Consider the following 13,001-nt stretch of genomic DNA (forward strand, 5'->3'; position numbering starts at 1 on the left):
TTGCAGATCTAAGTCTGACTCGGGACTGTGCTCCTCTTGCTTTTGTGCGATGACAGCCCTTTGCAGCGCTGCTTGCCCCGTGCACGTGCGCACGATGTGGGGGAAGAGCCTTTCGTGGAAAAAGCTGAGAGTCTCCTGGTACCAGGCACCTCGCAAAGCAGTGTGTCATCTCGAGCAGAGCCAGCCCTGGCCCTTGGACAACCATCCTCTGGGTGTCCCAGGAGATGTTTTGGTCTTCTGCAGCAGGCATAAAGATGCAACATGGTTTTTTTGTGAAAGAATATTCCTATGCTTTCCATGGAAAAAAGTGTTTGCCGGTGGGTACTTTGCTTATCCAAGTCTGTCAAACAGACTTCAGCCATCCAGAGTAGCATCCTTAGGAATGCTTTCTATCTTTTCTTGATTTCCTTGCTATCCTATTTCTTATGGGAGGAGGATGAAAAAAACCCATTTACTTGGCCCCGGCTTAAAAAGATGGGTATGTGTGTATATATCTTCTCTTTTACAAAGTTGCTGGAAGTCTGCCATGTAAAGCAACCAACGTCCAGCCCTACCAGTGCACCATATCCAACAGGTGAGCTCCCCATAACCACTGAATAACCTGTATGAAATCTCTCCAAATCAACAGATGATACCCAAATATTCAGCTCTAGGTCACCTGGGAGCAGGGACAGGTAGCTGGGTCTCCTACCACCTCCCACCCTTATGCTCACAGGTGACCTTGTCCGGGGGGTCTGTGAGCACCTTCACCAGGACAGGGTGTCTGCTAACAGTAGCCGGCATATTTGTGGGTACCCATCAAACACGAACAAGAATTACTTTTTCTTTGTCAACTCCCTTTTATCCTATATGCCCTCCAACAGCATGAGGACCAAATTGTCCCTAAAAAAGCCAAGGTTTCCCAGTTGCCACCCTGTTTAATTCTTTAAAATACTGTTGATATTGCTTCTGATTAGAAATTGCTTCTCAGCGGTGGACTCGTCGAGAGGGTCAGGACCCGATGAAGTCCTTGGGTGGCACAGCCTGTCGTGGGCAGAAGCCTGCTCCCCGGGGCCACTGCCACCAACACGATGCATTTGTCCTGCCTGGTAACTCCTCAGCTGTGGTTTTCTTCATGGCTGACCTTATGGCATGGCTTTGGACCTGACAGGTAAGCAATGTTCCTTCAGCAGCTTTTGCTGGAATTCATTTGTCCGTGGCCTCCAAAATATTTCAGCGTGCCACGAGCCTGCCGTTTCCTCCGTTGGCTTCTCCTGGAGCAGAAAATCAGGATGTGCCTTCCAAGTTAAAGCCAATGGTTAAAGTCAAAGTCAATGGTTATCAGTGATGCAGCCCGGTGCCTTGCAGGAGCAGTAACCCAAATCCTTCCCATTGGAGATCGATCCCTACGTGAAGGACCTGCCCAAAGTGTCCTCAACAAGCACAGGACAGACTGTGTCGAGCAATGCTTATACTACATTGATTTCACTTGCTCCCAAACCAAACCAAACCCTCTCTCAAGCTAAAATAATCATGTCCATCCCAAAGCCTTCCCTGCATGCCAATCTATTTATTTGCACACATTTTTTTGTGGCTAAGCCAACAGAGTTGTCTTTGGGGTGCTCACAATTTGCTAGTCATTTGCTAATCCACAAGCTGAAACGCTGTCCCGGGTTGCTGGGAGCTGTTTGTCCATCCTTGGTTTGGCTGGGAGCGCGTCTGCAATGGCTGCGCGTCGTTCCGACACGGTGGCACACATGTCACGAACAGCGAGGGTTGCCATAGCAATATCCTTTTCGTACAGAATTGCAGTGCTGAAAAGACACTTAAATTCTCATGTAACTGGCAAGAGCATAAGTTTAGTGCTTTTTCTGACAGCTCTACCTAGCACTGCTGCAGTCTGGGTATTTTTTAAAGTATGTTAATTAGCACTTAAATAGTTTTTTTTTTTTCTTAAAGTATGGGATGTGGGGTTTTTTATTTTTATTTCTTTGATTCTTCTACTTTCTTCCCCCTAAGCTTTTTCCATCAGGTTCCAATCAAAATTTTACCGCTCTATTTTTACCTACTGTCTGTAAAAGCAACAAAGTGCCCTTTTTTTTCCTTATTGTGTAGAAGAAAAAAAAAAAAAGAAGATAAATGGATGTTACATAAATGGAGCCAGGGAGGTAGGTAAGAGACACAGGTCCAATGCTGCTGGCTAGGAAGGATGGGAAGGTGTCGGTAGGAAGGTTGTGGGGAGAGGAAAGGATGAAATGGCTTGGCCTGAGCCACCCTGCATTGCCACTAGCTACCAGAAGAGCCTGACCGATTAAAGAAGGGATCTCTTCAAGACGCCTTTAGACGGAGAAAGGCTGCTCTAGGAAGGGAAAGGAGACCTCTGGCAAGACATGACACTGATTCATAATGGATAAATTGGGTTCCCTACAGAAAATGCAAACCCAAAAACCCCCCAAATCCTGTACCCAGTAAAATCAGTGGGGAGTTTTGCAATGAACTCTACTGACACCAGGCTATGGCTTTTACCAATATGTTAATTATAGGTTTGGTTTTACAAATGGAGTTTCAAGGTGAAGAATGATACCAAAAAATGACTGTATTTACAAAGGTTTTTATGGAGCATGCATGTAGAAATTATGAAGCCTTCCAGAAAGCTTAAAGGAATGCAAAAGATCATCTCGTCCGTAAGGTAGCTGTTATAATTGGAGTCTGCCTGGTATTAGCTGTCAGACGAGCGAGAATAACGTGGAGAAATGTCTGGTCTATGTGTTTTAGCTTGTGTTTCTGGGCTTAGCGAAGAGGCACTGCTCTGCCCCGTGTTTCTGCCGTCGCTGAGCGGGGCTGGTGGGTTGGTGCCCACCTCTCCGCTCCATCTCCATCTGCCCCTGCTGCCCGTGTTCACTCCAGCACAGTCCCGGGGGAAAAAATAAGTATTACTCAGTGGCAAGTAACGTTTAGACTTTTTTTCTGCTGCTGCCACCTTTTCACATGCCCCTGAGACCCAAAAATGTGGATGACAGTTTCCTTAAAATGATCTCAAAGCTTGTTATCTGCAATGTCCAGCACAGCGAGTGCTGGGAGTGTGCCTTGACTCCCCAGCGGCGCGAATCCCGTGCTCAGATCTTGCCTAAGATTTTTCCACTGTTGGTTTGAAGTCTGCTGCTGCCCTATAGCAAACATAAATCTCTCCATCTTCTGGGAGATAATAACAATTTTTTGTGCAATATTTTGCAGTTGACCTCTATTAGTCACAGCAGAACAGAAATACAGAAGTGTGTGTTTGTGAAAGGCAGAAAAAAATAACTCAGCAGCTCTCAGAAAGACGGCTGTCATCTTCGGTGATGGAGGGGGGCACCAGGAAAATGGCAACGATGTGGAGGTGGGCGACTGAGACACAAACCTAAAGGCAAAATCCAAAGTGGTGACATGACTTTAAAGGGGTGATGGGAGACAGAGCAATGAGAAGCAGATTTTTAAATTAGGCTACTAAAAAATACAGGTTAAATGTTATCAATCAAACTTGTAATCAAAGAAAGATCTGAAACGAGTCTTTGGATCCAGGCTTAAGCTGATGGCTGCTCTGTAGGATGAGGGAAGCTCGTGGTTTGCAATCCCTTGGGGAGCCATCCTGCCCCCTCTCACGACACGGGAAACAGTCATCTACATTTGCAGGAGCAAGATCTCGTTGTTCCTTGATGTTTCTGGAGCTCGCCCAGCCGGCACCACGAAGCCACCACAACTCCAAGGCCCGGGTACCGCCATGGACCTCCCTGGGAGCGCTCCCCACGCCGGCTCCATGAGCACCGGCTGGAAAACCTCTCCCACAAGGGCAAGGAAACCAGATTTCTCCTGGTGTGACATACAGGTGCAACAGTTCGTCCAAAGGTAAATACAAGGATTTGCATCAAGTTTAAAAGGAAAAATGCTTTCTGATGTAATGCTGGCTCCAGGCTCACCCAGTCCTTGTGCTTTCCACGTCTCTAGTCTGCATCACTCCATCTTCTCCTTGCTGCTCATTAAAATCTCTTCCAGGAAAAATAACTAACACTTACAGGATCTGAAAGTCTGACACACTACATAACATATGGCGGTAGGCTTTAGTTTGATTCCTTCTTCTCTTGCTGCAGTCTGCTTTTCAGCTTACCCTCTTTGGAGCCTGCCCATGGGACGGTGGTGGTGGTGGTGGGACGGCTTCTGGGAGGGACCAGAGCAGCTGGCTGGTCAAAACCACACGCTACCGTGTATGCGAAAATATAACCTCTCCCACGAGAAGGTGTCTGACATGGAGGTTTCACTGCAGACTGCAACCAGGGCATATGAAATGAAATAAATAAAAATTGTGCAGGCAAGGAGATGATTTTCATCTCAGATAAGGTTACTGAAGACCAATATAGAAGAAGGGCAAAACTGCTGGAAAGCAAATGTTGTTGAATACGCAGACAGGACCAAATAGAGGGAGTTTTAACTGGCGCTGGTGGTTGCAGAGTCGGTTGGAAGACTGTGCACAAATCTCAGAAATGCCCATGTGTGAAAACGGGTGGTGCTTCTCAAGCCCTGATTCACGGTCGGAAAAAAATGGCAAATGGACTCACGCTACCCCACAGTCTTGTGTCAAAGGTGGCGTTCACGAAGCAAAAATAGAAATTTTGTATGATGCTGGCAAATTCTCCTCTTTTTTACTCTGAAAATACTGTACAAGGATGCTCTAGCTCCCCTCTAATGCCGTGAACTCAAAGGCATGGTCATAAGGGAAAAGCGAAGAGAAGCTGGAGTACATGAAATAAAACGAACAGAACTTGCTTGTGGCAATGCTACGATCAACTTCCTGGGAATGCGGGCCCAGCGGAGAGCTATGCAGAATAGTCAGTCGGCCCCTAGGTTAAAAGACAGCCCCGCTGCAATAAGTCATGAGGCTGTGCCTCCTTAAAACTGCAAAACAGGCTGCTGGATGAAAGTTTCTTCCAAGTTACCATTGCTGTTTTGAAGCAATAATTCAGGACTCCTGTATATTTTTTTTTTTTATTGCATTAGGAAACAAAACCTTTAAAGCATTAAGACAGCCCTTTTATGTCCCTGCCAAAAGGATGTAGTTGATTCACAAGACACATTACGCTGCTGGCCTCAGGCTCCTTGTCGAATGGTGCTTTATCTGCCTGCCTCTGTCTCTTTGCCGTGTGAGAGTCGGTTCGGGGGAAGCTCACCCGGTGGCATGCGCATGCATGGTCAGTTTGGTTCACAGTGTCATGGTGAGAGGCTACTCCATGCCGCTCCGCAGGATCTGGTTGGCCGCAATCAACATCACGCTTATAATAAAGGCCATGGCAAACGCGCAGATAAGGCTCTTCCGTACGCAGGTCTGTCTGTTCTGCTTCTGGGCGTGCACTGCAGGGAAGACACGGGAAAGAGGAGATGCTCAGCCAAAGTAAGGTTTTTGCTTTCCACCAGGATCAGCCTGAGCTCAGAAATCCTCCTTTGCCTCTGATTATTACCTTGGCATAACCCTCTAGTCCACACCTCAGAGACCCCCTGCGCCGGCCAAGTCTTACCTCTCCCTGCTGGGACATTTCCAAATAAGCCACCTTACCTTTCGTTGCTTCCAAACCAACTTTCCTAATAGACCACCTTCTCATACTGCAGGAAGTCCTTTCTCTCTCATCTTGGCTTTTAAACCCTTCATATGCTTGTAGGTGTGTTTTGGTTTATCTGTGTATTTCTTTTAAGCTCTTTATGAAGTTCTCTCTAAAGTTCTTTAATTGGAAATATTGGTCTTCTGTGAATGCCTTAGACTCATCCAGGTCAACTGGGAATGAGCAGAGGCTCAAGATGTGCTCCCCGACAACACTTAAAAAACCACTGTGGCAGTTCCCATGAGTACGTGGTGTACGTTAGTCATTTTTCCAAACGGTCTTTAGGTTTTCTGTGCCTAAGCAAAATCAGACTTATTAAGAACCTTTTCAAATGAACTCTTGCAGAATAATTGTCAAAAGAGGCGAGAGTAATCTGCAGCAGTTAAAATGCAGACAGAGTTGGGATTTTTAGAGTTTGACTTATTTTATTTAATTTTAATTTTTTTTAAGTTCATCAACAGGGATTCATGCTGTGACTTGCTAAAGCCAGTTCATGTCTCTGTCTTAGCCTCCCTACCTATGAATATCAGAACAACTTGTAGTATTGGGGTACTGTGAAGATCGATCTGTTTGAAAAGGCCTTGAGGGTCCCCCAAGATAATCACAGAAAGCCAGAAGATCCTCCCGCACAGGATGGATAGTTCTGCCACTATGGGCAGTACCACATGGTCTGGTTTTGGCCTGAGAAGGGATGTACCCATCGCCTTTTCCCCATGGATGGATTTGTGATGACGGGAGACTTTCAGACGTTTGACGACAAGCTCAGAATTACAATAAATCTAAAATGCGACCAGGAAAAGGCTCCAAGTGCCCATGTTTGGAAAAGTCCAGAAGAATGTTTTTAGAATATATGGAAAAAAACCTTGTTCTGATCCAGGCTTGAACCTTGTCGCACAGAGAGTGGGGGGCATTGGATGCTGCATTTTGAACACTTGTTTCATCCCCCCTCACCTTCTCTGGCCAGGATTTAGCAGTGCCTGTGTCCTAACCCCAGCTCCCACACGGTCCCCCAGCATCAGCTCGGTGCCGCAGGCACAAGAAGCCCTCGTTAGGCAGCACTTTGAGTCAGACTGCCCAGGGCAGGGAAACGCTGCACTGCCAGAGCTCCAAGGGACTCGGTATATTCTGTGCAGATGATGAAATCCCCCTCACCGCAGCTCTCCTAAATGACTTGCTTTCTGCTTGCACTGCTCTATTCCTTGATTCCTTCGCTCGCTTTTATAAAGCACACAGAATCAATACTGTGGTTCCTTGGTTTTGTGCATGATGTGCCGGCACTTTGAAAAGCTTGTTAAGTCACAGCTTTAGTTCTTTCTTTCTTTATTTTTCTATTATTTCTGTACTTTGAAAACACTCCCAGCCAGCAGACGAAACAGTGACATAAGCCATCACAGTCAGCATTGCAGTTCAGTGAGGGGCTCTGATGCTGATTTCAGTGACTGGGAGCAGCAGTTGAAGACTGGTCAAGGCTTTTTGTGATGGCAAGTCTCCTATTCAAAGGAAGAGGGCAAAGCACGTTCAGTGTTTCTTGCAGAAATGTTCCTGAATTGAACAATTTCTGTAGTCTTCTGTTATACCATCAAATAAAAACAGAGTTTCAGAGCAGCAGGATCCAGGTAAGTCGTTGTTATTGTTCTTTGCTGACGGAAGGTGCACCAGACAACCAAATAAACTACCAAATAACTTCAGAAGAAAGGGGAAATGTCTGTGCTGAAATGTAGAGGTGTTGCAGACCCAGAGAGACCCTCTTGCTGTTGGTTGGGGCTTAGCAGGAATTACTCCAGCAAGAAGATGAGTATTACAGTTCCTCTGCCCCCTTGCAATCCACAGGGAGACAAAAAACCTGAAATTACTGACTTTCTTCACTGTAAACAAGGCTTCGTGCTGCCCTGTGAATTGCCCTCTTAAATATGAAGACCCATTTGCCCTGCCTGTTAACTGGTGAGCTTTTGCCCTCGATTTTCTCCAAATTCATAGATTCTTTGAGCTTGGCATCTGTGCTTTTTCCTGCTGGTTTCTATAGCTGGCATAGTTGCAGGGCTGGATGCTCCATTTGTTTTGCATTTGGTTGCCAGCAGGAGTTTTTAATACCCATAGGATGTGCAGGAGTTTGGATGTGAGCTGGTTCCTTGAATACGGTCAGAGCCTGAAGCTCCTCTGGAGATGCCCCAGCCTCTTCTTAGTGGGGAGAGCAACTCCCAGGCTATCCAATGTAAATGAGATCTCAAGAAGCAAAGGCAAATCAAGGCTGGGTCATCCTTCATCTTCTCAACACGCAGAGAACGTGCTGGCGAGGAGGACTCACCATGGTGTCACTAGGCGGCAGAGACAGAGGTACAGTCACCATAACTTCTCCACCAGGACATGGGGTTAATGGGTCCAGCCCATTTCAGGGTGCGTCAGTCCACTGGTTGTGGCTGCCAGGCTGGTCCCGATGCCCACAGTGGGTTTGAGATGGTCAGGGTAAGTGCTGAGAGCCTTCTCGCCTGCAGAAAAACGCTTGCTAACACGCATAGCTACAGTGTGTGTATAGTGGCTTCTGTCATAACCCTGCCAAAGGTGAGTGATATTTGCTTTCTCTAGCTGGATGGAGTTATTTTCATTTTAAGAAGTCAGTTTTTCATTCCCAAGCCTTTAGCTGAGGAGTGGATGCTCCTAGTGTTGTCTGGGGAGAGCGGGGAGGGGAGCTGCGGCAGCTCTTGTACATCCAGTTAATTTGAGTACCAGGGCTGAGGATGAAATACCTGTGGCAGACAGCACTGGTCACTGTAACCAGCTGGCATTCTTCTTTGCCGTGAGCTTAATGTCGTGAGCATTTGGATAAAGGGAACTGCCAGACAAATGATTTTTGTACTGCAAATTTTTTTTAGTATAATGTCACTGCAAACAGTTGTCATTTTCCTGTGTCTCTTATCATAAAAACACACACTCTTCTTGGCTCTCAGTTTTGTTCTCCTGCCCTAAGCATTAATAAAAATTGAAAGAAAGGCTGAGGACATAACCATGCCTCCCTTCTGGTTGTATTCTTTATCGGCGGGGCTAGTGTGGGCTGCTTGTACTGAGGAGTTGGGCATTTTCATTGCTGTGCTCTTCATCAAGAATAAGGCAAATGAAAACCCCTAGAAATGCGTAGGAGGGAAAGTTGTAATGTAAGCCTAGATGTGACATCTTGCAAACGACTCTCATGTTCAGAGTGAACTGAACAAAATCCTGGACTTGTCCCTGATCATAATATGAATATTGTATTTGGTTTAAAGCGTGTGTGTGGTTGTGTGTGTGTATATGAATGTGGGAGAGAGAGATAAGGTATATTGTCCATGTTGATGTAGGAAGAATATTATATGGTTGTGAAGAATCTTATGACAAGAAGCCAAGATGGCAACATTTTGAGAATGTCAGAAATTTGTACGTATTTGTACCGATGGAGACGTATCCTGTACAGCGCTGTTTAGCACCTGGCTGGGCTGAGCCAGCTAACCCCAGGTGTGGAGAAAGGGGGATGTCTCTGTCCACAGGATGGAGAAGGGTTTTGGGGCTTCTCTTCAATGGCGAGGTGACAGTGAGTGGAGATCCCCCATTTCAGCAAGGTACTACTGAAAGTATCTGCTATGCCTTTCCCCTTAGGAGCCATTCCCAAATCTCAGTAAAAACCATCGGGGCTCATCTTGGCTTCATTCCTACCCATAATTAAAGGCACTTCTACAGGGTGGATGAAATGTACATTAAATATAGATGTGAGCCTCTAAGCTAGTCCCTTTAGGCTACCTTTACAGTTGAAAGAAATAGATGCTTTTTGAGGTGCAATTTGTCCGATCCCAAGGTAGCACCTAAAATAAGCTTGAGGAATTATACCCAAAAAGCATCTCCTTCACTCGACTAATTAAGTGAGTAAAGGGTGACTGACTTACATGGAGACACTTCTGTACAGCCATTTAAAGCTAGGCTGAGATGCTGTCCAACCTTCATGACAGCTCTCCCTTAGTGCCATTGCTCCATGCCATCAGGCCCTATAATTCCTGCCTTTGAGCCCTGTAGGGATCTTAGTGTTTGGGAAATGGGAACACCAGGGCACAAATCGGCCATTCAGGTAATGGCATGTCCAGCCCAGAGAGCTGCAGGGACACAACCAGCTCTCAGCCTGCCTTTCCTGGGGGAAATGCTCATGTCAGAGCTGCCATGGACCAGAACCGTCCCCTTCCTCTGGGACCTGAAGCAAAACTTTGCATCTTTGTTGACAGTGTTCAGTTGATCTTTATTCTCTGGGGGATTTGTGCGTGTGTGTGTGTATTTCTAACAACATCTAAAAAAGGGTCTGTTTTGCTTCTAGGTTCTGCCTAGCACCAGCAATGCCAACATCCCACGAGAAAAGCTGTTCTTGCTGTACTTTTGGAAGCTGGGACTCCCAAAATGAGATGCTGAGCATTTAGGTTTTCGGACCCATATTTTTTTGGCGACTGGGATAGTTCACCCAAGTACCGAAGCTGAAAGAAGCCTGCATGCCTTTCGCCGCGGTGACAGCTGGCGTGTGTCTCCACTGAATCAGCAGGTCAGTGGGGACTAACAACTCCATTCATGTAAGTAAGCATCTCTTCCTCCCTGCCGCTCTCCAGGAGGAACAAAAAAAAAATGTTGCTTGGCTTGATTTGAAGAGCGTTGCTGCTTGCCTCCCTCCTGCAGGCTTTTTAAAATTCAGCTGTGCTCTTCTGCATCTTTTCTGCAGTATTCAGCAGAGGGTGAGTGCGCTGGATATAGCTTCTGAATCCCATTAATTAGCCAGGCTAAGAATTGCACTAATATTTTTATCTTTTGCTTTGTTTTAAAGACGCTTTGGTGTCTCTGCCTAGTGCCCTTTCAGAGACTATTTGACCCCTCAGAATATCAGGATTTCCTCCAAATTGGCCTATATAAAGTGGCATTGCTGTGGGTGGGAAAGCGCAGTAGCTGTCCCAGGGTGACGTGCACAAACCCTGAGATTCTCTGTAGGTATCTCCCTGGACTTTTCTGCACTTGAGATGATTTGTATCTGCTTAGTTTTTCCAACCAGCAATGCTTCGGAGCAGCACAAGTTCCTCTGGCCAAGAAAATCCTTCTCCCAAGGTGGCTTAAAATGGGGAATGTTCTTGCCAGTGTTATCTCCGTTCAAAGTGCAAAATCCACTGTGAAAGTTGAGGTTGTGTCTGATCCCAGTTGCTGATCACTTACTCAACGGTCTTGTGGCACTGCTGAGAGGACAGCTGCCAACGCAAAATATTTCCCTTTCTCTAGCTACCTTTGAAGAGTGCTTAGACCTTGCAGACACTCTCACATGTGTTGAGATGAGCTGTCCTGTGGTGTACCTGTATAGCACATTGCAGCTCTACACCAGTGGCCCCAACAGCGCCGAACAAGAGGTGTGCTGGGCAGTAGGGTGCAGATGCGCCGTCTCTGCTCATCGCTGGTGTTACAATGCGGAGAGAGGACTCTCCCCAGCTGTCCCCTGGCACCCCAGAGCAGAAGACCTTTTTTGTTTGTGGAAAGACAATAGAAAACTGGTGGAGCCTAACACAGCTTGCTAAAGCAGGACCTAGTGCCAATAAAGTCTTTCCATGATAGGCTGAGAGAGAGATGTGAAGTTCTGTAGGGACTCACCTCAGCTTCACATCCCTCTGCCTGAATCCCACCAGAGAAAGGAGGGCCATAAGGCAAAGCACCCACTAGTTCATCCCCTGCCTGAAACAGGATCAGCTTTACTTAGACCACATGGAAGAAGGCTAACGGCAGCTCTTGAGTTTTCTAAGTGTGTCATTGCTACTTACTCTAATATAACTCCATGCTAACTCTGTGCTTGCCCATTGCATGTCATGGATCAGACTGAGTTTTACAGACAGAGAAGAAAGAGAATAATTGTACAGAAACACAGAAACTTTCTCTCTTACCTTCAAATTCTGTTTGGCAGTTGCCGGAGTTTTCATTTAAACTCTCTTCTTCATTGATAATGATGTTCTCGATGTCCTTCATCGTTAGGTGGTCCCGGAAGGCATGGTAGAGGATGTGTTTCAGCTCTTCCAGTGTTATCCTCTGCATGTCGAACTGTGGGAAGAAGACCGAGTTAGACTCAGCCACTGGTAACAGCCATGGTACTCGGAGGAAGAGAGGCATGTAGGCATGACGCTGTTCCCTACTTGTGTTATTTTTCCAACCTCTTTTCAACACCTCAATATAACTTCGCAAATTTTGCTCCTTTGGGTTCATTTAACATTAACAGTGTGAACGTTGCAAATGGATGCTGCTAGAGCTCTTGCCAGCTTACTTAATGCCAGTAGAGCGGTGGAGAAACACAGCCCTATGCCAAGGATGGTCTTCCAGGCTGGAGATGCAGCAATATGGTATTAGTCCTGGACATCCCAACAGAGATAAAACCCCGAGAGACTCCCCTGGTAGGTCTTACACCTTGCCACGAGCCACAACCTTGAATCTACTCCTTTTTTCCTTCTAACTCTCCAGTTGTGCCTGCGTGGCGAGCACAAGCAGAGAACATTTCCCTCTTAGCTGACTTCTGCTGTAGATCCAGTAAGTAAATGTTGTTCTTACACACACCAGATATTAAAACCAGATGATTCCTGCAGAATATGTAGAAATGAACATTTTGCAGCAGACGAACTTTGCACACGTGTAAGGTTTGTGGTATTGATATCTGCTAATGGTACAGAAGAGATAGCATTCACACTGGCCGACTTGCAGTGCCAGGTGAGGAGACCAATCTCTTCGAGCCATCGGTGCAGTCAATAAAGAAGGATGGAAACGCTCCGAGTCACCCCGCGCCTCTCCCTGTGCTGCAGATGATCATCCTGTGAACAGCACCTTGAACTCTCAGGCCTTATAGCCCGAAACACAGGCTTGCCTACAGCAAACAGTGAGCACCAGGACTTGTACACCCTCTTCTAAACCACCCACCTTCGAGAAACCTTAGAAAGGCCAAACACCTCTGGCGTAATGCTGCAGTGCAGGAAAGGCGATGCAAACTTGTGCCTGTTTCTGCAACTGAGAGTGTGGCAATAGCGTGTGATCAGATTGCATAGCCGGCATTTTGGAAATGGTACAGCAAGAAATTCCCTCTTCTTTCCCCCCAGCCTGATAAGGAGAGGACAAACCTCATCAGTTCTGAGCTACTCGGTGTGTTATCTAAGGTTGTCTTCCCTGATCAATGCTTCACACCTCATCGCACAGATGCAAAATCATTAATCCTCAAAGTGGTTAACTGAGAAAAATAAGTGCACTTTGATTAAATCTGGACCCTGAAATATTTATGCGCATCTGTGTGTGTATAGGCAGATTTGCACACATACATGTATATTTATCCATCTATCCTTAGAAGCACTGATTTCTACAATTCTATTTATTTGTTTATTTCCTGCA

The 13,001-nt window shown here is 46.2% G+C and overlaps 1 protein-coding gene across 1 annotated transcript; it reads right to left on the minus strand.

Annotated features, from left to right (window-relative positions):
* Positions 1-5,233: 5,233 nt before the first annotated feature.
* LOC104076345 (calcium-binding protein 8-like) lies at positions 5,234-11,744 on the minus strand. The gene is made up of 2 exons (XM_009577177.1): positions 11,522-11,744; positions 5,234-5,361 (listed from the first exon to the last, which is right to left on the minus strand). The coding sequence occupies exons 1-2, from the start codon at positions 11,742-11,744 to the stop codon at positions 5,234-5,236; spliced, it is 351 nt and encodes a 116-aa protein (XP_009575472.1).
* Between the last annotated feature and the right edge of the window lie 1,257 nt (positions 11,745-13,001).

The sequence above is a fragment of the Fulmarus glacialis genome, unplaced genomic scaffold (assembly GCF_000690835.1).
Source record: "Fulmarus glacialis isolate BGI_N327 unplaced genomic scaffold, ASM69083v1 scaffold550, whole genome shotgun sequence".
Lineage (NCBI taxonomy): Eukaryota > Metazoa > Chordata > Aves > Procellariiformes > Procellariidae > Fulmarus > Fulmarus glacialis.